Genomic DNA, 23,380 nt, shown 5'->3' with positions numbered 1-23,380 from the left:
TCTAAGGTGACAATGTCAGCGATTATGATCTTTAATGAAAATGTACTAATCAGGATTTTCATCTAAATTACCGTACATCTGCATGGAAAAATGAAGAAAATGGGAAAATGAAGTACGGCAAAATTTGCTCAAAAGGTTTTTTCTGTTTGAAAACCATTATGAAAATGGAAAGTAACATTTTCAGTGTGGTTTTTAATTTCAGTTTCCCTGGTTTTTTAGTTTTTTGCATTGGATTAAAATATGCAAGTCTGTAGGTAGAAAGCATTCTGTCATGTAGAATTTGTTAAAAAAACAGAAATACAGGAGTATATTGGAATTGAGTATCCATAATATTAGGTACAGTTTATTATTTTACTTGCTAAGAGTGAAGAGCCAAATAGGAAACTTCTCTTAATTAAAAGCAGATAAAGACTTCAAAATCATCTTCAAGTGACTTTAGCCATTTAGCACCAGCACTTTGGTGTAAACACTGCTGACAGTGGCATAAACACTCGCTAGCAGCAGAGTGTGAAAATTCTAATGGCAATCTGGACATAAAAGCCACCTTGTCAAGATGAAAGGCACGAGGTAAGCTTCACTTTGATACGTTGTCCTTTGAGAAAACATTATGAGTAAGCACAACAAATTAGCTGGAAGAGTCCTTCTTGCTTACTCCTAATGTCTCCTCAAATTAAGATCTATTCAATTGATTAGCATGGCCCTAGTGATGTTAAGGCTCCAGGGTCTATGGACACAGTTGGTTTCCTTTGTGGGAAATTGTAAGGAATAATTTCCAGCTAGGGCAGGCAAAGGTGTCTAACCTAAATTTTTCACGTTTTATGAAGTGAATTTTACCCAAAGGCTTCACATATTCGTTGGCCCTTGCCTTGTTCTGTTGTTATGACATTAACCTTTAGCTTTATGAGAGAAATTGTACCCATCTACATAGCGAATTTAATTCAGATGAGCAATATTACGACAATCAAGAGAACTTAACGTTCCCCTGAAGTTCTGTATTGGAAAATGTGTTTGATGGTTCTTGATAATCTTCCTCCCTCTGTAGTTACCCAATTACTTGTTTGAGAAATGTCCAGATCTTTCATTTTATTAATTCATTTGTTCTTTGTGTGACAAAATTGAGAAAAAACCTCAGAGGAGACAAGAAGGAAGTCATCCAGCAAAGGAGTCAGGAGCTAGGGTGCTTTGAAATGGCAGACTGCTGTCTAATCCCAGTTGATGCCCAGGCGTTTGAATTTGCAGCCTGCTGGATGCGTACAGTATTCCCCGCCCGACTGGAGGCCATCCTTAATGCTCTACCGCTGTGTAGCAAAGCAGTTAAGATTTGCAGGAGGAGGAGGAGAAGTATGTGACAGACTTGCTGTGGTTCTGTAGGTGCCTTTGTGAGCTGAGCAGTTACAGCATTCACCTCATGGGTAAGGACCCTGAAACTTAATTTTTATTAAATAGTAATTGAATAAATTACTAAAATGATTACAGAAGCAAGGATTAGAATTCTTCCCCTTCCCCAGTTTCAAACTTAAATTAAATAACAATTAAAGGTAATTAAATAACAGTGATCTGCTTAAGGAGTGGTTTGAGCCTTGTGTATTTAAAACTAGAGAAATCACAGTTCTTAGGTAGGTCATTCTCCTATTATATAAAAAAAAGAAAGCAAAGAAACATAAATGCACTGTACTTAGTTGTACCTAGCTAACAAAAAAATGAAAAATATAAAGAAAAAAAAATCAAGGATGCCATTCTGGATTTGAACATTCAGGCTGCGTTGCATGTACAGTGGAGTATTCCCTCCCACTAGCGTCAGACAGCTAATTCAAGATGCATTTGATTACTCTGTGGATTTACTGTCTCTCACCGTATACAGAAAAAGGATGACTTCTAATGTTGTCTTTCCTACCTTACTGAACTAATACGTTGAAATACCTGGTGTAAATAATCTCTCCGTTGCCCCAGGGCCAGGCAGAAGTGATGAAGGAGCTATTACCCCTTTTCCTAGCCCCTGTAAAGTGAATGCGTAATAGAAAATAGAGTAAGGACGTTTTAAAAATGCCTGCATTTAAGATGAAGAAAGAGCTGGAAGTATATGCACATAAAGGGATTTGAATGTTACAGGGATAACAGACATGGTAAATAAACTGAAACATGAGATAGGCACTGAGCTCCGAAGGCTGCAGTTACAGAGAAAGATTGAGAATACATTGAAAAGAGAAGGAAACAATAATGCCTCTAAAGTGGAGTTGTGGAAGCGGCAGAACGCCTCTGCCTGAACTAAGTATGGTGCTGAATTGCTAAGAAGAGATGAGTACTGATCTCAGGGGAATTTTCCTTTGTGCAGGGTCCTGCGTACACGTACGCTGTGTGTAAGGACGACCAGTCATCACGCTGCGGCTCTTCTCCTTCAAAGGGAAGAGTGTTGCTTTTAACCTGACTTTACAAGGCAGGAATAATCGGGGTTTTCTTCTGTGCTTGTCTTACACAGTTGTTGCAAACACAAAACTGCAATTACAGAAAAGACTAAGCAGTCAGTAGGAGTTCACCGTTGAGTAATTCAGTAATGCCATAAATGACAGTTGCAGTCTGAAAGATGGTGGAAAGGACAAACTGTTAATATAAATGGGAAAAGGAAACAGTTGGGACTGTAATAAAAGCAGAAATAGTTGGAATGGATAAGATTCAGGACTGCTTTCTTACACATAAGAAATGTAGCTAGATGGAGATGACAGGATTGAGTAGCAGAAAAAAGAGGAGTTACCCTAACGGTGATAATTGTTACATGTCTAAACATTGAAATGCACAAGAAACAGGCAATGGTAGTTATGACTTCAGTATTTTATCTGTATGTAAAACTGGTGCCCAAAAATTTATTTGGGTTAACAGGCCAAGCTGAAATTTTCTGTGAGTAAATAAGGCAAAACAGAGAAAGACTTTGAATGGCTGTTTTTCTATAGGTAAGAAACATTCCAGTTACGTTGACTGGGGGCCATTTTTCTGAGGTCATGGTGATGCCCATGGTGAGACTGCTAAGGCAAATGAGACTTGAGCCTTCACCGGTGTATAATTATCACATAGTTGCACCATGTTTTATTTACAGACGTATGAGACCAGGTGCTCAGCTAGTGTAAATCAGCAGCCTCATCAATTGAGAACAGTACATAGAGCAGGCTGAACACGGGGAATCTTTTGCTTGTTTGTTTGTTTTTCCATTTTAAGCAAAATTATTTCATAGAAGAAAAAGGATTTATTATTTGACAAAATAAATCATATAACTGCACTTGCCTCACATTTTCTATGTAGTACAATGCTCAATCTGAGTAACTTGAGATTGAGAAAATACATTTTTTGGAGTGAGTGTCATCACCTCGCTGAACTTTTTTTTAACATTTGCTATTCTTTTGATTCTCAAGCAATTTTCTCTGTAGAAGAACTTTTATAAACCCTGTAGCTGTGTTATCTGGCAGATATAACCAGTGAGCTCTACCATGGGTGGGAAAATTAACCTTACTTCAGTGCGGTACATTTATTTTTCTTTTTTCCTTGCATATATACGCCCCTTTCTATATGAGATGAGTTACAGGAGTGTGGTACAGAAGTGTGCTATCTTATGAAAGTGGCACTGGATGTTTGTGCTTGATGCTCATGGCCATTTAATTTTGAAACAATTTCTGAAAGGTTTGAGAGCTGGGCTATGCTTAGGTAATAACACAGTGCCGGATACTTCTATCTATAGAGGCTCAAAAATTCATATCCCTAGGAAAGGAGCATGAATCCTCTAAAAACCTCTCTCAAGATCTTCCACAAGAGGTTACAACTTATTTCCTTTTTTTCTAAGTTTATTCGTTCATTAACTACCTAAGAAGAATCTGGACGGGTTAGTGAAGTACTGAAATGTGCGACAGCACAAAGCTAACCGGGTTATTTTCGGGACCACAGAGGACTAGAAGGAACTTCAGAAGAGCTATATGCATCAGCACCATGAAATACATTGCAAATAAACATGGAAGTAATGTAGGTAGGAAGGGGCAAAAATTAAGTGACTTCCAGGCTTAAAATTGTCAACTCAAGAAGCAAATACAGGCATCTGCCCAAACGATTAAGTGGAAATACTGCTTTGTGACCTCAGCTGTACAAATATCAAACAACTCGTCAGGCTAAAGAGGAACAGGATGGCGAATAGTACATAAAATACACCATTTTACCAATCTGCGATGCATCGTAATCTGAAACAGTGCTGGTGGTATAATGACTATCTCAATAGGGATACTGAAGAATTTCAAAGAGCTCAGAGACAGGAACTAGAATCAATTAAGGGCTCAGAAATTGTCTTATGAAACAATATAGAAAAGACTAGAATTTTAGAAAGGCATGAGGTCTGGCAAACAATGACAAATGATAAGGGACATAAAGAACAGTTAAGAAATTAGAAATTTAGAAAAAAATTAGCTTCATGACAAACATGAAACTAAAAAAGTGTATTTAATTCACATGTTAAATGTGAAAGAACTGCCATCTGTAATCGTATTCTGGAACTTAAGGCAGTCGTGCAGCATTTTTACATACAGCTTTCCACATTCATAACGCGTTACACATATTTACATCTACGGCACATATACATATATGCGTGAGTATAATTTAAGGACTTTGTTAATTGTTCTATGCAACAGATGACAAAGAATGGTACAGTGGAATCTGAAGAAGCGAATACGCTGACGCTGGATGACATTTCTGATGACGATATTGATCTAGACAACACTGAAGTAGATGAGTACTTCTTCCTACAACCTCTGCCGACAAAAAAGCGAAGGGCATTGCTGCGAGCTTCTGGAGTGAAGAAGATTGATGTGGAAGAAAAACACGAGCTGCGGGCCATCCGCCTGTCCCGAGAGGATTGTGGCTGTGACTGCCGTGTGTTCTGTGATCCAGAAACTTGCACTTGCAGTCTTGCAGGCATAAAATGTCAGGTAAATGTCTATGTTATTGTCGTTATTTAACGATCAAGGGAAGGGGGAAGGGAGGTTGTGTGCACACACGCGTGTACATTTTGTTGTTGAAGTTATAACTACTGTAAATTAATTAAGTTAATTATTAAATGATAACACTTGTGGATCTCAAACCATTTTTTTAAGGCCCAGATTTAAAAGTATATAATGTGCAATACAATCAATCTCCTTCAACATCTTTATTTTATGATTGGCTTAGGCACATACATTGTTTAGTTGGGTTTTTTTGTTGTTCTTATACAAATATTCTGCTCCTCATATCCCTCTTTGGCCTTTATCTAAATATGGAGATGCAGACAACAGAAGAAGCAGTAGCCTGCAGATTTCAGAAGGGATATTACCTTTTATTTCAGAGACAATTCACATACTGTCCAAATGTGAATTATAGTCCAAACTCAGAAACAATAAATGAAACTCTGTGGTACCGTCCTTTATTTAACATGCATGATGCTTAAAATGCATGCATGATACATTTGCATGTAGGCAATAAAAAAAAAAATACATCTGCTAATACAACAGGTAGTTTTTCCTCTGCAGACTGAAAAGGTATTTCCTATTGTACATTTACATAGTGTCCTACGGACAGCTGTAAATGTCCCAAAGTGTTCCCTAAAATATGTTTCCACTAACTCCCCTGAGTCACTGTTATATAGCTGAGTTGATTTCTTCCTGAATGCATTTTTCATCATTTCTTAAATCCAAGCTAAACTTTCTCTGCTATTCTAAATAATATATTCCCTTTGCTGTTCCTGTTTCCATCTTCACATGTGGGGAAGATGAACGAGATTGTGTTATATGGTTCTCCTCTGCATCATATTCGATGTTTAGGTATTACAGTGTAGATGAAAATCGTAGACCTTAAGCTATCTAATAATTGAACTATCCGACTTGTGGACTCAGTCACATTTTTAGAAATTTAAGATGGCTATTATTAGACATATATGAGTTCTGCCCAGTCTGTTGAGCTTACAATATTGCATTGGCAGTTGACCGGAATATCTTTTAAAATGTACTTGAGTTTTTATTCCTACTTTCTGTGGTCAGGTGTCTGCATTGGCAACTTTATGAAGGTTTTTACATATAATTCATTCTCTTTCAGTAGGTTTCTAGTTTCCATGATTTTTATCAAATATTAAGACTCTTTCTGGTAATGCTTTTGCCTAGATTTGAACACAACATGCCGTAAAGCTGTAGCAGATCCAGAAATAGAAAAACTACCTATTTTTTGTTCCACTGTGGAATGCTTTCACCTATGGAACAGAAATTTATTTTTCCTACTCTGCAATATTGTTGCATGTATGGGTCCCTTACTGTTCCTATCAGTAGCGCTAAATTCCAGGGCTAACCCTCTGAACTGGTGTTAGCTTCCACTATTCTTACAGGTCCTTCTCAAGGTGAATCCCACTTTGCTATTGTATTGCTCTAGGCTGCCTAGGTTCTGTCATATCACCAGGCTTATGCTACGTATTGTTAATCTGTATTCTTTTTTTTTTAAAAGGTGGATCGTATGTCTTTTCCATGCGGTTGCACTAAAGAAGGGTGTAGCAATACAGCAGGTAGAATTGAATTTAATCCTATCCGTGTACGGACTCACTTTTTGCACACAATAATGAAACTTGAATTGGAGAAAAACAGAGAGCAGCAAGTTCCAGCACTAAATGGCTGCCACAGTGAGCTAAGTGCACACACTAGTTCTATGAGTCCAGGACCCCATCCGGTTGAATATTCAATTGCAGAAAATTTTGAGATTGAAACCGAACCTCCGGCTGCGGTTATGCATTCTCAGTCAGCCGAGGACTTGGACTGCCCAGGGGAAGAGGAGGAAGAGGAAGATGGGAGTAGCTTTTGTAGTGGAGTTACAGATTCTAGCACACAGAGTTTAGCCCCTAGTGAATCAGATGATGATGAAGAGGAAGAGGAAGATGAGGAGGAAGATGAGGAGGAAGAAAAAGGAGATGATTTTGTAGAAAGCATGGGCTCCCATGCTGATATGGTGCCTCTTCCTTCTGTCCTTTGCTACTCTGATGGAACCGCTGTGCATGAAAACCACTCTAAAAATGCCTCATATTATACTAACTCTTCAAATCTGTATTACCAAATAGAGAACCATGTTGCTGGCACTGCTAACCAGATCGGTGAGACTTACTCAGAAAGGGATGCTGTCAAGAATGGTAGTCTTTCTCTGGTGCCTTACAACATGACTTCAGAACAGTTTGCTGACTACGCACGGCAATCAGAGGAAACTTTTAGCAGCCCTCATTACCCTTCTGCAAACCCCTCAGTGATTGTTTGCTGCTCATCTTCTGAAGGTGATAGCAGTGCTCCATGTAACAGTTTATACACTGAGCATAGGCCAAGTCACCCTCAAGTGGAATTTCACTCATACTTGAAAGGTCCTTCTCAAGATGGCTTTGTTTCAGCTTTGAATGGCGACAGTCGCGTACAAGAGCACCCTGCTGAGAATTCACTAAACCTCCCAGAAAAGAGCAGACTGCACGAAGAGTGCATCAAATCACCAGTGGTAGAAACGGTACCTGTTTAATATGAAAGTTATTCTAGGACTGACTTCCTGTATTAAAATGCACTCACATTGGATTTCCTAGAATCTTACTTTTTTAAGAGGTAGACGACACTTGGACTATAGTCAATGTTCCAGACACGTTTTGTTTTCTCAAGCTACACTGGCAGCGGTATTGCACAAAAACAGTTCATGTAAAGATTTAAATAAAAATAATCAAACTCTCTTTTGATAAAAATAAAATGCGTTAAGTAAAATACACACCCAACATATTTCAAAGTAGCCTACCTATCTAAGTACGTGAAACCTGCCAAGCTATCTGAATCAAAGCTTCGTGTTTTTGATTGTCGGGCCTGTGCAAGATTGTTAAAAATGATACTTTGAAATAATCATGTTTAGAGTCCTAATTTTCAACATATCTGAGAAGATGGTAAGTTTAATGTAAAAGTAACTACTGTACAAAAAAGTTTTAATTGTTCTGTACTGTATGTATTTTATTTATGGTAGTTTAGTGCTCATGTTTTGATAAACATGAACAGCATGTTCATTTGAGCAGAAGATCCATAGCTAGTTACAAAGAGCATGTCCACTTTTCATCTGGAGTACCACGTATTCTTCCTTTTTTTTTTATTTTTTTATTTTTTTTTTAAATACCATTTCTGGTGAATTATCTTGAAACGCATTTTTAGAGTGTACTAGTTTCTCTTTTACTGTTCTTGACAAACAGAAGAGTCAGAAAGGGGGCATTTACATCTTCTAGAAAGGTGAAGGTAGACAATCCTCCGTTAAAATGAAAATCAGTGGCATTCCAGAACTAGTACCCCCTCCCCAAAGAAAAATGATCTTGTATATAATGACAAAGCAGTAGCTTAAGCTTGCACAGCACCTTTTAGCCCAACAAACATTCAGATACTTATGCACTTTAGTGCCATTTTGCAGTACTGTATTAACTGCGGGAACTGTGAACTATTTTGGACAAACGCCATAGCTCCAGACTCTGAGGTGTATGTAAGATCTTAAAATTCATTGTAACAAAACCTGTACATTTTTCCCAAGCCGGTTTATGAATATGTCAGTAGGTAATTTATAAAAGCAGAGTCTTGCTGATCAAAGTTTAAATGAAGCATGGAAAAAAATGTGGAAGTGTCTAGGTTTCCTAAATATTCAGCAGTTTTTATGAAATATGAGACTGGCTTTTGTGGACTTCTAATCATATCTCAGATGTACAGAGTCATTTGGTCTAATTAGGAACCAGTAGACTCAGTGAGGAAACATAGCTTCAGAAATTTTATGTCTGCTAAAGTTTGCAAGCAAAATAGCACAGGCATCATATGGATATCTGTTACCCTGGACTCCATTTGTTTTTAAATGAAATGGGAATTAAAATACCTGCTGTATCTCAACCTTTAATTTATTACCCAACCTTGCTTTCTTCTCGAAAAGGAGGTATAGGAAGCTGCTTTTCTCTACACTGATAATTCTGCACTGCCTTATTTTGATTTCAAAATCTATTTTAACATTTTTGTTCTAATCCTGAAATTTTATTTATTATACATCAAGTGGGTTGAAGCATAGACCTGTCTTGTTTGTCAAAATAGGGATCAGCATCTTAGTTTTTATCTGTGTCAAATCTAGATGGTTAACAGTATGCATGTAAACACAGTGTAAATTTTAGCTCTGTAACAGTGACTCTTCTGGTTAGAAGCTCTTTTAAACATCATGTACAGTACTCCAGTAGAAAAACTGCCAGATTTAAAATATGCTTTTTAAAAAAATAAGCTGACTTAATTGTTTTTATATGAAATCTGGGCAAAGTGATTTCTCATTTTTATGCTAAATTAGCAAAATATTTTTACTCCATGTAGTAGCTGGAAAGGTTTTTTATTTATTTACTTGTTTCCACAAGAAGTCCTACACGTTTTATATGAATTGCGTTGAAAAGTCTTAGTTCTCTAGGGACTGGATTCCACAGTTGCAACATATTCCATCTCCTGGGAAAGGGCAGTCATGTTGGTTATCTGGCTCAGCGGCTCCTTAGCCTCTCTTGCCCTTAGTCACAGAACACTCTAGTCCCTTTCTCTAAAGGCTGAGTAGCCAGGTAAGCGCATGTATTCTTCAGTTCTACATAGCAAATACCCGTCTTTATCTTTAAAGATAGATAAACATGTTAGTTCATAAAGAAGTTCTGCATCTAAGGATACTATTATTCTGTTCAAGGTATTCTGTGGGCAAATGTAACAAGTCTCTGTGAATATAGGCATCTTGCGTTAACGGCAGGCTTAAATTTGACACCCTTGCTCAACACCAGCACCAAAAGCACAAATCCTTTCTACTTGAGCTGGGGCAGCAGCTGTGAATCAGTAGCAGCTTTTTAACCTCAGAGTGTGTTGGCTACTGGAGAATCATGCACACTTCACCAGGGTGTTTCTCTCAGGGGAAAGTTAAATGAAATAGTTTGTTTCATTGTTCACCCCCTTACTGAGCAATAAGCAATTATTTTCTTGGCCCCTGTGCTTTCACATGAAAAATATATTTAATAATATTAGCAAGCACAGTAAGTGATTAACTTTATAAAATACATCTCAGCTAGCTTTAAAATACTGAGATAATAGTTATTTAATATTCCCATTGGCACAGGCTTCAGACCCCAGGCCTCCTTAATGTTAGCGTCTGTATAAACTTGAGTACTTAGATGTGTACATTCCAAGCCACTGGGGCATCGGGGGTGAATACAGCTAAGGTCTCTACAGCTTGCAGCATAGGATAACAACCAGTAGCTTGTACTAGATAGAGAAGGCAGTGACTGTATAAAGAACTTGGCGCTACAGTATTTTCCCTTGCTTAAAGCAGCTAATTCCTGGAAGTCAAAAAGTAAAATGCGCAAAATAAAGAAAGATTTGCGTTGAAAAAAATATTCTTAACTCCCTGGTGATAGTCAGTCATACCTTTCTTTTGATCTGATCTGGTATTTTGTGATCGAGATTTGATCTCAGGATACAACGTAAACAAATCTTGTTTAGTTCTTGCAACAAGTTACAAAGTCAAGTCTGTTTATAATTCACGGACATTTCCTGGTGGCTATACTGATATCATCAACAGGCCTTCTAACAGAGAGAAACTCATACTGAGGGAAAAAACCCAGAAACCTCTTTTTTCAATATAGGCGAAATCTGTTCCCCAGACAATTGCATACCAGCAAATAACAAAGCGAAAGCCCATTCTAGCATGTATAAGTTGACTACAGTGGGAAAAAAAAATAGTCACAGCTCTGACCAAAACAGGTAGGCTAATTTAACTGTGAAATCTAGAGTAGGCTGTAGAAATCAGGAGAGAGGCAAGGTTCTCGCCCCTTGACTTTCATGTTTTGTCTAGAAGAACAAAGTACTCTCTTCATATAAGGAAAAATAAACTTAAATCATGGGGTGGAAAATCTTTTAATGTTATTTTTCGGGCTAGTATATAATAATATATGATGTGCCCCATTTCCCACTTGGTTAATATTCCTGTTGATAACAAGTCCTTTAATTTTGGGTAAGCTTATTTCTGTGTGATAATAGTGTTCTGTTACTAAATGATAAAGAGCAGTAGTTGCTTCTGTATTGACAGTCTATTATTTGTGGAAACGTTTACTTTACTGATAGTTGTATCAGCTTTATTTCCCAAGGTATCTGGCTACTGATAATCACTCCTAAGAAGCCAGGTAATCAATTGGTAGATAGTTTACAATTACATTACATAGTTCAGAAAAATGAGTCATAACAAAAGCATTTCCCTCTGTTAAAATAAAACAGGATTTTCACGCAGAAGATCACTGGAACAGCACCTAAAACCAGATGCCTTTTTTTCTATAACGTGAACTTTGCCTCTCGGAAAAAATGCATTGTTAAAGTTTATATATAAGCTTTAACTGACTTAGACATAAAATTAGTACTTTTCTGGCAAAATTGCAGCAATTGCAATTGTTTCCTAAGAGCTATAACTCATGCCCACTGGAATGTCCTTTAAAAAATTAAAAGCATGGTACTGACCACAGTAAAAGTTTCTGATATTTCTTTCCTTTCTAAAAAAAAAAAAAAAAATATTTCTTTGATGAGCTGTATGCCATTTAGATCAGAAAGTTCTAGATTTGTAAAGTTTTACTATTTTTCATTTACATAAGTTCCTTCTAGTGAATCATAATTTGAGTTGACATTTATTTATTTTAAGGCCATTGATTACACTGTTATAGTAATCATCACTTGCTATGAATATGGTTCAGCCTGCTCACTGATCCGTTGACTGATACTAATACCATCTAGTATTCATGGTGGTGTTACTCACTGGATTGCTAATTGATCCGGATCCAGTTTCTAATCTTGTCTGGGTGTTGTATTTCAGTAAACGTGCTAACAAACTGATCATGTAGCATTCCCTGCCTCACAATCAGGAGGGTATCTGTCTTCACGAAACACAGCTAGTTTGTCAAAGATTGTATACATACATTGGTATGCAAAACAGAACATGTATTATGTCTTCTAATATTTCAGATGTTCGTGACTCTCTGACAGAAATGTGATATACTGGATAGAGAGTATTGGGCTCAGACAGAGGAGACCTGGGTTCTCTTGGCTTTGCCTTTGTCCTGCTGTGTCACTTCCATTCTGTATGCTCTGGTTTGTAAGGTACTTGGAGATATTGTGATAAAAAAATAATTCTACAGAACAGGCAAAATACCTTCTTTTTCCTCTTGTTTTGGCATCGTAACTAGATTTTTGTACTGCAAAGTCAGTCACTTTCCCAGTAAAGCCCAATCCAGCTCAGAAGTGAACAGAAATTTTATCACTAAAGTGAAACATGGCAAAAGCAAGCTATCCTTTCCATGGACTGGATTAATGAGCAAAAGTTCAACGATAAATTTCACAGTGAAAATTAGAATAAAAGCTGTGTTGAATACACAACATTTACTTGTTGAGTGAGTGCTTAACATTTGAGCAGCAAGATGGTAGTTTGCCTGCAGCACCATACTTGGCAGCAACAGGCAGCCTTTACTCCCCTGCACATTGTCGTCTTTTGCCAGCTGAATTCTCTCAGTTGAAACTCCTTGTCTAGGCTGCTCCTGTAGCAAAGCAGGTGCCCCTACTCAGAGCTAAAGCAAGAGACCCACGATACTGTTTTAAAAGGCATTTTCTAAATAAGAAACTCCTGTGTTTGTTACAGCTCATGAGTTGTATAAACCCATGTTCATTGTGCCAGTTGTTTAATTTCCTGAAGCAGTCAGGAACAGGGACAGAAAAGGAGGATATGGGAAATCCTTAGTGTTTAGGGGTGTTACACTTTCCCACTGGGGCTAAAGAGTAATTCTATCATCTACTTCAGTATGGTTGCAGAACATTTGATGTAAAATACTTAGAAAAACTAGAATTAACTCAGAGAATATATTCTATAGAATTTATTTCTAAAATACTAAATCTGATTACTATTTTTTTAAAATGGTATAAAGCTACTGTTATTTTCAAAACAGAGTCTAGTTCATTAACATGTTCCTTGGTATGAGAAATCTCAACATTTTCCTTTTCAATGTTTCCAAATTTTTTAGAAATGTTCCTTAATTTTGCTGTTCTCTGTAATCGCTCCCCATATGCAAATTATTAATTGTCCATTTTCTCCAAGAAGTGTGAAATCCAAAGCACGAACATTGTGAAGGGATGAACAAGTGCGGTTTAGTTGTAAAGATGTCTGAGTGAACACACGCTCGAGTTCTTCATAAGTGCTTCCTGTTCACTGTCGCTTCCCACTCCTAAATCAGAGGCAGCTTTTAATTTTGTTGCTAATAAATAAATGTGCCAGAGTATTGTTTTCACTTAAGGAGGAAAGTTATAACATCCTTGAGAACTTTCTGCTACCCTAATGGCTGATACCAAGATTTTTACTTTTTATAAGAACATCCAATTCATGAAACATCCGTTTTGCAGCCTTAGTCTTTTCTTTTTAGTTCCTTCCTCCCTTCATCTTAGTGTCTGGGAAAGGTCTGTCGTACAGTAAGGCTTTTCATTAAAATCGAGCAGGAGGGCAACTCTAGTGTCCTCTGTGCTATCTATCCTTTATTGTGCTAAAAGAGTTAATTTTATTTTTCAGTTAACATTAGCACGTAGCTAGATTGGAGCTGTGGTGAAAAACAGTCCCCCATTGGCTCTGAGTATGAGAGTCATGAGGGAGCGATCCCAGTGGGGCTCTATAGACTCTCCCTTTTCATACACAAAAACAACCAGGAAGGAAACCTACCCTACAGGCTGCAGAGATGTGGTAGGGGATCCTCCTTGTCTCCTGAGGCATGCAGATCCAGGGGAAGAGTGTCATTCTTGGTACAGCACAGCCCAGTACAGGATGAAAATCCAAACTCAGGGAAAGCAGAAAACCATCACCTAGAGGAACAAAAAGTTTCCTTCAAACTACTGTTATGATTTTTTTTTTCCTTTTTTTCTATTATAAGTAATAAATAATAAATTAAACCCACCCTTTTATAAGATAGAAGTGAATTAGATCTTAAAAAGGAAAAATTTAAATGTGTATTGCTCTACTGCTGTATAGTCTTTACGGTTAGGAGGATACCCGCTACACAGAAGGTCCCGCTGTTCGGAGAACCGTATTCATGATGCTCTGTATTGCTGCTTCTCAACTGAGAAGACAATAGTCCTTCATCCAAGACTGGGGGGGCGGGGAACGACGGGGGACGGACAAGAAAAAGTCAGAAGGCAAACTTCATTTATTTGCTCAATTATCTTAATTTGGATCTTAGCAATGGCACTTTAGTTTTACTTAGGTATTTTATGAATAAATGTCAAATAGAACTAACCCAAAAGAAGTTTGCCTCACATGTATGTTCTTCTCTAACTGTGCACTTTTCCAACAAGCCGTGAAGACTGGATTAACTTTTCTCAATGGACAGGAAATACGGTGGAAGATACAAATAAACACCACTGTTCTAACACAAGGGTCAAGATAATCCTTTGTCTTGAGGCATGGGTGGATACACTCTGGAGTGAGTGAGGGAAAGGTGGAAAGGGCAATTTAGAGGAAAAGAAGGATGAAGGCAAGAGGTAGATTGATGAGGACAATTTTTTCTTCTGAAAGGCAAAAGAAAACACTATTTATGAAAAAAGGAAGGAAAAATTGAAATTAAGATATCCCCAGAGCAAGGATGGAAAAGTATATGCATGTTCACTACAAGCTTGGCCATGTTAGATCACAATATTAATTGTTATTTAACGTATTTTAGAACAAACATGAACTCAGTGCAAACAGGAAATGTCGGTTTTTCCATACCAGTTGTATACAGGCGGCCATTAAATAAAAGACTTATCCAAAACCATGGGGTAAAAACTGCAACGCAAAGCAACACCTAGAAGCATTGCTACCATGTCTTGTCTTTGCCTACATCAACTGCGAAGTCATGTTCAATATTATCTTAGTTAACTGCTCCCAGGCACAGGTTCTAATATAACCTGTTTCTCAGATAACAAGAGACAATAAAAGCAAAGAAGAAATCCTTTTTATTATCATTTTAGCTTGGGGTTTTCAAATGAGAGCTAGTACATTATGGCAGCTAATTCTTTTAGGTTTCTCCATTTAAAGATGTTCTTAAGAATGAAATTTTGGGTTGGATGATGGGTGAAGGTCAGCCTTGCTGGGGTACTGAGGGATCACTGTAAAGAACCAGCCATCCATTTGTGAGTCTCTGATATATGGATTGAGCGCAAGTTTTCAGCTTCTTGAAAAGATGGTATCATTATGTGCACTGGCAGCTGGTTCTCTTAAAACAAAACCAGAAGCAAGCATGCTGTTTTTTCAAATCATTTTACACAAATACCACCACTTCAGTTCTCACATAACAATGCCCATGTAAACAATGCTTACCAACTGGGTCCTTCTTTTAATTGACTGATTGTAGGCACTTCTATGGAAATACGTCTGAAGTGTAGTTTGTGAAACATGTTAAAAAAGTGTTTGATGTAAAATAAGCGCTAGACATTTAACAGTGCAAAAATAGTCAAAAATCTGTAGATTACAAATCCGTTCCTAAGAGCCTCAGCCTGTAATATTGTCTTAGTAAAGTCGATCTTTTAAGTTAAACTGCATTCTGGTGTAATAACCTTTTACAAATAAAATTATTAATACAAATGTACTGATTAATAACTGTTAACATAAAACATGACAGTTGGTTATTTTGATTTGTTCCCATCTACAGCTAATAGATAGCAATTTTGTAAAAAACACAAACAAAACCAAGACTTACTACATTTTTTTTTTAATGTTGAAAGTGTTTTCATTGTTTTAACAAACTACATAACATTTACACTGTCTAGTCCAGCCCTGTCTTTTAGGAGGTTCATCTCTCTCTGTGTATATAGATTTCCCCATAAGAATATAAAATTGCTTTTGAAGTTTTTGTTGGCAAGTGGTAAATAATACACCACGACATGGATTCAAAAGCACTTAACTTGATGGTCTTTCAGACATGTAATCGATTCAAATGGGACTAGTAAAATTGTGGTGTAATTGCAGCCATTTGTTTAAAATTTGTACATTAATTCTAACTGTACTAATTTTTGAGAAAAATAATTATGTTAAGTACATTTTCCATTACAGATGATCTTGCATACTAAAATTATGGAGATCTCAACAGTAAAGCAACATATTTAATTGGACTGCTGCTTTTAAACTGTTTGAAGAAGCGAAGGGAAAGAAAGTTCATCTTAAAATCTGTACATGGAAATAATTTTAACCTTCATGAACTACACTTTTCCTTAATTTCCTTTCTTTTTTTTTAAACAAGTTGTAACATCGAAGATGCCAAAGGGTAAGATAAGCTACAATAATATTCAACAGAACTTAACCTAGACCTTATGTTGTAATAATTTATTCAAATTAACTGTATTCTTCTGTATTTATATTTTCGGTATTTATTATGAATGATATGGAATTTGATGTATTTATTGTGGCTTATTACTGCAGTGTATATATTACAAAAATGAGCATTTTTAAGTCTTAACATTAGGTTTTTTGTTAATTAGTGGCACTTGTATCAGCTGTATTTTTATTATATATTGTACAATATATATTGTCCATTTGTTTGCAATGAAGTAAAACAGGTTTCTACGTTACATCATGGCTGCCAGTGCATTGTGCATCTTATTTCTACTATGCAGTCACTAGACATTGCTCTCTCATCTAACAGAGCCAGAATTAGTGCTGTACAGACCTGCAGAGCCTCTGAAGATGCTCTGTGAAATTTCAAGCATTTCTCCCATTCCCCATAGCCTGATAGCCTAAAGAGGAACAGCTTCAGATTTGGGGTTTTTTTGGTTTTGGTTTGGTTTGGGGTTTTTTTATATAATCAGCATATAAATATTTAAGAAATGAACAGAAATGCTTTGTTAGGTATCTCTTGTTTGCCCTGTAATGATACTACTGCTTACACTTTTCTTTGGCCAATGGAATAAACTACATAATTCATCTGCACCTGTCAAGGTGAATTTAATAATTTTGGTTATAAGTTAATGAAAGAATCGTTGTCAACAGCTGTTGGAAAAAAAAAAATTTTGCAACAGCTCTCTCTGGTGGACAATTTGCAGTAATTTTATACAACAAATTATTTCAAAAAACTGCTGATCAACATTGCTCTATTTTGAAAATAATTAACAATCACAGGTCTCTGCCATCTTTTTATTCTGATATTTATTAAAATGGAGCTGTACATTTGTAAAAGGTAAGTTGCCCTTAAGTGTGCATTAATGACAAATTACATATGGCTAAATTACTTTGAAAAAAATTGACAAAGATCAGATGTTGTTCTCTAGGTTATAAAAGAAGTTCTCACAGGATTTAAGGTAGCATTTGTTTTTAATTTGTTAGGAGTTACACAGAATAAAATAGATAAACAGCTACTATCAGACCGCTTTTTGCATTGCTGTTAACTATGGCTAACTGCTGCTCCAGGGCTTGCTAAGCCATACTTGACACAAAAAAATTGTTTAAAATAGCTTTCAACACTAGCGTTCTAATTCAAGACATCAGGATGCCAGTTCAGAAGTAAGAAGTAAGGTTCAGTTTTTAGTTGATCCATTAATAGTACCCACGTAAATCTATACTCACCCTAGTGTAAAACAGCAATTACTCCTGAGGGTGACGAAACAAAATCCTCAGGTGTGGTGAGCTTGCGAAGTCGCACTGCAGTTAATGGTGTCGTAACCAGGTAGAGCCACGAAGGACCAGTGGGGCCTCTTGTTCATGGGCAGGAGTTGCCTAGAGCCACAGGCCCTGAAGTCCTGGAACATTTAGGACCTGCTTTGTCCTGCTGGGAGTAAGGCTGAGCTGTCCTTGCCTGAAATTAAGCCTTCTTCAGCGCTTGTGATTACTTTCCTGGATATATAAGAGAGCATGGTGAGATGGAGGTTAACACTGATTCTAGCTTTTCTGGCAGCCTTCAGTAGTTTACATAGCCATCTGATTGATTGATGTATGAATTTTTACATGCTGTATATGTAATATTATTTCTTTTTTTTCCCCTCTCCATGGCAGAAGAGAAGAGCATAATACCATTGCTGAAAGTGTTTAAATTAAAAAAAAAAAAAAAAAAAAAAAGGCAGTAACAGAGCCAGAGAACCCCCTGGAACAAACTCTGATTTTCAGCATGCCACTTATGTGAATGTTAACGACATCCAGAAGAGCTGTAGATAATGTGAGGCACTTGAAGATGTTTTAGTTGGTTTTTAGACATGCAATCCAGCATTTAAAAAAAAATAAAAAAAAATCTTCAATTTATTAGCTTAGAGGAGATTTACATGTTTCAGTGTGTACTGTGACCATGATGTCTGCAGGACAAATGAAGACGTTTGCTGAAGGAACAAAGCTAAATATTTTCAACAGATGTTTCAGCAGAAATCTCCTGCTAACAAGAGAGAAAGGAGTTCTTGAAGGAGGGTGACATGATACAAAGTGAGTGTAGCCCAAGGGAAAAAAAATTCAACTGATTTTAAGCTGGTTAAGGTATGGTGATACAGAACTTTGGACTACTTTCACTATAAATGAATTATTTCTCTATTATGTCATTACTAAAGAGTGTTTCGGATTATGCAACAAATATTTCTTGGTTTCTGATATTAAAATGGGATTTAGCTTGCACGAGCTTTTGTTTGTACAGCTTAGTTTTATATGCACACCACAAAATGCGCTATGCAGGCAGAGTACAGAAACCATTTTTTACTTCCACATTTATGTTTAACTGGTTTGAGTGCTACAAGCTGTGGATAATGGCAAACCAGCCTTTGTGGAAGAGATCTTCCACTTACTTATACTGGAAATCACCATGCAAAAAGCATTTTTAGTTCTGTTTCTTCTAGCATTTCCCTTGGGCTTTTGACTCCAGTCCCAAGCAACTATTTGAAATGCACCCTGGAGCCTCACATTACCTTTTTGGCCACACCTCTGCCTCTTCCTTCCCTTTCACATCAAAGGCACAGGCTGCCCCTCATCTCGCTTGGCCTTTGTGTGGCTCCATTTTTCCCCAAACCCCATCCCTTCTTGCTCCAAGTTGCTGCCAACAATTAGGGCTGCTTCTGCTTTAGCTCATGGCAGAGCTAAAGCAGAAGCCCAGTTTTTAGGCAGGCCCAGCCAACCCACAGAAACCAATTTTTGTTCCACAGCCAGCAAAAACATTGCAAGTCTACACTTTAACCACAGGCCTTGAATAAGTCAATAGGTGGCCTTCAGGTCTTAATTTCCAGTTTTCTAGACAGGGAGGTAGTAGCCATGATTTGCCCTGAGCTCACTAGCTTACTCTTTCCCTTATTCCTTTTTCCTCTCTTGTTACACATTCCAGTCCCTTTTGAAAATATACACAAGAGCTCTTGGATTAACAGTCAGGCAAGTATTTTCAGTGAATGTTTCCTGGTCCTAGAGTAGCACAGTTCAACATTTTAGCTAAGTGTGCTGTGTCACTGTGAACTGCTGTCCCCTGTTAAATTACAAATCTTATTATCTCATAGAAATCATTTAACTTCAAAGCAAAGGTTAATACTAAAGCAAAGATTTTTGTTTAGACGCAAGGTAGTCTATGTGGACAAATGTTATTTTACTGAACACCTTTAGAAGCAATTATACCAACAACAAGTGACAAAAACGTATACAATTGTCTTCTTTGGCAACAGACCCAGTAGCTCGCAGCCTGTCAACTGACCAGTTATCAGTCACAAGGCATGTGATGATTTCTCTGATAGCATACCCATTGTCAACCACTTACCTTTTTCCTGACAGCACTGCATGTTTGAAGTACGGAAAGTTTAGCCAAATGGAGAAGAAAGCATCTAGACTTCTCAGACCTATATAATCTAGGAGGCACTGAGGCACTCTAAAAGAATCACTAATTCGGTGAACTTTGGTGAAAGTCATCATTAAGAAACCTCAGCAGCACTTTACGATTCTAACCTTGGAGCTCTTCCTTAAAGCGCCCACATGTATTTCCTGTGTGAATGCCATTTCTGACAATATTCTTGCCACCACAGATTCCAGATTCCTTGCTGCTTCACTTTTCCATCTTTTCCTCAAACTCTCACTGCCCTTCACTTGCACTGCTGTCCCACACTCACTCCTAGAGGAACCTGTCCCCTACTTCTTGCTTTTCCTCCCACATCTCTTCTTTCTCCCTAACATTTCTCATAGTCAGTTTTCCAAGTCCACTCAGTCCTTAACCACCCAGCTTTCTGCCTTTGTCATTGCTTTCCAATGTTATGTTCCTGTCCTTCAGGCTCCATCAGTTTTTCCTTCCATCAGATGGGCAGAAGGCCCCTTTTTCTCAAGATTTGAATGTGCCAGAAAATTATTCTCTCTTCCTTATACACAAGTTAACTAACACCTGCTAGGTGTAACCTACCTTTCTTCTGCAGTTGTCCTCACCAGCCATTTGCACACAGCACAGACTGTTTATATTCCATCATGCAAGTTACTATGTTTTCACTTTCATCATTTACCAGTTTGAAATGGCTCCCCATCTCCTACACATTCCCCAGGACTTACTGCTAGTTGCAGTGGTTTCAGGCCTCACTCATACTGGCTGAACCTGGATGGAACTTTGACTACATACAGCTGTAGCACCGCTAAGTTTCACAAACCGCAAATTCACCTAAGTAGATCATTCTTTCTGCAACTGCATTGCCAAGACATTACCAACCATACTATTGGTTGATACTGGACTGTTACACAGTGGGCTGTATGTCTCTCATACCGCATTTCAGACTGCTAGAGACTTCCACCTTTCTGCTTATTTTGAGCCAAAAAAAAGACCTAAGAGAAGAAGGGAAACAAAATTGGTGATAACAGAAGACTGGGGAGGACAGCCCCCCAAGTTCCCACTTTAGGACCTGAGTTTTCTTCCACTTAACTTCTGTCCTCCCCCTAAGCCTCTTTCCTGGACAAATTCTGTTCTCTTTGCTGTTATCCTTTCCATCACCCTATTCTTCATACTACTGCAGGCACTCCCTTCTTATACCAGACATTACCATATGTATTTCTCCTTCATAAACCCATGCATCAGATATTCCTTCCTGGAAGTTCAACACCTACTAACTTTATCCACAATATTTAAGACATTACTGGCAAGACAGGACTTACCTTTGGCTGTCTTTAGAGTCTAGTAGTATTAGGTACAAAATGATAATTTAGCACATAAAGTATTCCATTCTGTAGGCTTGAAAAAAAAATACAATAATCACGATTGATTAAGCAGCTGTGAAAATGTTTAGCCTTATCTCGACACAATAGCTAGAGTTAGTCAAGAACGACAAGAAAGAATAATGATTTGTTAAAACCAAAGCATTTTTACAGAAATTGTACTGGCTTCAGAGAACATTCAGTAAAACATCAGTAGAAAGAACCAGTGTTTCTTGCTAATTCACCATATATGTTTATTAGAGAGCCAAGATCTTTAAGATCTGCCAAGCAATCCCATTAACGATGCTAACTAGGGAATAGAGGTCCTGGTTGCTTTCACCACTTCAGTGGGTGGTCTTAAAGGATCCAGACCCCCTACAAATACAAAAATCAGGTCAAGGAATCCTGGGGAACCAGAAACAGAGCAGATGCCTGATGGGCTCCAGTTAAGAAAAAAAATCCTTTCAAAAATAAAAATGGGCATTTCCAGCAGAAATTTTATGAATGACATTTAGAAAAGCAATGTCATGAGAAAGTACATTCTAACAAGCCAAAAAATCCTCAGTGTGTCACATATGTATTAACCTATGGCTGTTGAGTCCCCCAAACCCTGTCTGGGTGCCTTACCTTCCATAGGCTCCTCTTTTTGCCAAAAAAATGCACTTAAGCCTTTGAAATTATGCTATTGCATCCAGTGGCACCAACATTCTGGCTGACTTCCTAAACAGAGTTAAGGAGAAAATAGATATTGAGAATCTGAAAATCAGGTTATCTTTGCATTTAAACTGACATAAGCCAGCATGAAAACCATTCTGGTTGTAGCAGTGGCTTCCTTTTGCCCCAAAATAGGCGGATGATTAAGATTGCTCATGGTAAAGAGAAGAAGGCAGAGATAGTGATGTCCACTTAAAAGCTGGGAGGTTAAAGGGACTGTCAGGAGGGAGGAAAAAAAAAAAGCTAGTGGGATAGTCACATTCAAAAGAGGAACTACTTGATTCTCATCCCTCTCTACATACTTTGGAGCAGTCTAACAGTAACGACATACTACTAGCAGCAGTTTGTATCACTGCTTTTGAGTTGTGCTGAGTCAACTTATTACGGTCCAGAATTCAGCTGTTTAATGAAGGGAAACAGTTCTCCAGTCACTCTGTTACTTTGATCTGATAACTAGTTCTCCCTGAAAGACTGAGAGGATCCTTTTGAAACCCACCAAATCAGAATGGATTTCACATTCTCAAGATGATGCCAAACCTGCCTCAGTCAGGTAGGCCACATCATAGCGCCTCAGACATCAATTGATATCTTCCACAATTAGTCAGTCTTATCTTAGGACAGAACTGAGAATAAAATTTCACATACAGTATCCAGGAACATAATATTTTATGGCAGCATATTTGTTTTGAGGTCATTATCCCTAGGAAATTCTCCACTCTTAGCAAAAAGCTTTCCTCGTGCTTTGTGCACTCCAGCACAATGCAGCATGAGAAATACACCAGGGAGAAAGCACCAGATTTTTTAAAAAATAAACCATAACTAGCCATTTTAATGTGCATCATTTAAGTATAATATAATGAAGTACTATATAATAATTATTATTAAATGAAGTGTTTGAAAAGTAGATCAAATACATATCTAAAAAGGGAAGCCAGGATATATAGTTTTAGTAATAAAGTGACAAAAGTTGATGTGTCATGTCAGCCATCTTCTAGTTCAGTTGCAGACAGAAACAATACCAAATGAGAATAAAGACATTTCATATTAAAAACAAACAAATAAACAAAAAACAATACGAAGTTTTAATTCCAGTTGACACCCCTTCAAAGTTTGGTTTTGATATTGCCCTGAGCTGTAACCCAGAGAGAAGAAAAATAATGATTTGACATGCAAACCATAGCTTAAAATGAGAAAAGAGGAAACTAAATTAGGAACAGAAAAAAAAGCCCTACAAAATTAAAATATTAAGTGAACAAAGGTACTACTTGAAATGTCTGTCTTTGAGATTAATTTTTTGTAGGGTTGCTGGCTTTAGTAGTAAATGCCACTTTAGCAACATAAACATTATTCATTAAACAATTCTTATTCCTTACCCACAAGCTTTTTTATTCTTGAACTCCTCTATCCTATGTAACAGATGCAGTACCTGTCAGAAAATACAGCATTTCTATTTTTTATTTTGCACAAAGAG

The 23,380-nt window shown here is 37.4% G+C and overlaps 1 protein-coding gene across 1 annotated transcript in view; it reads left to right on the top strand.

The window, feature by feature from the left end:
• CSRNP3 (cysteine and serine rich nuclear protein 3) overlaps positions 1-7,536 on the top strand; it is a gene marked incomplete at its 3' end in the record, with an annotated part of 86,525 nt that extends 78,989 nt beyond the window's left edge. Inside the window, exons 5-6 of the mRNA XM_082313256.1 lie at positions 4,659-4,955; positions 6,493-7,536. Coding sequence (XP_082169382.1) covers positions 4,659-4,955; positions 6,493-7,536 — 1,341 coding nt within the window. The remainder of the gene's footprint in view (positions 1-4,658; positions 4,956-6,492) is intronic.
• Positions 7,537-23,380: the final 15,844 nt, after the last annotated feature.

Source organism: Platalea leucorodia (assembly GCF_965183815.1).
Source record: "Platalea leucorodia genome assembly, chromosome: 5".
Lineage (NCBI taxonomy): Eukaryota > Metazoa > Chordata > Aves > Pelecaniformes > Threskiornithidae > Platalea > Platalea leucorodia.
The sequence above is the reverse complement of the archived record's forward strand: the minus strand, read 5'-3'. Positions and strand labels throughout refer to the sequence as shown.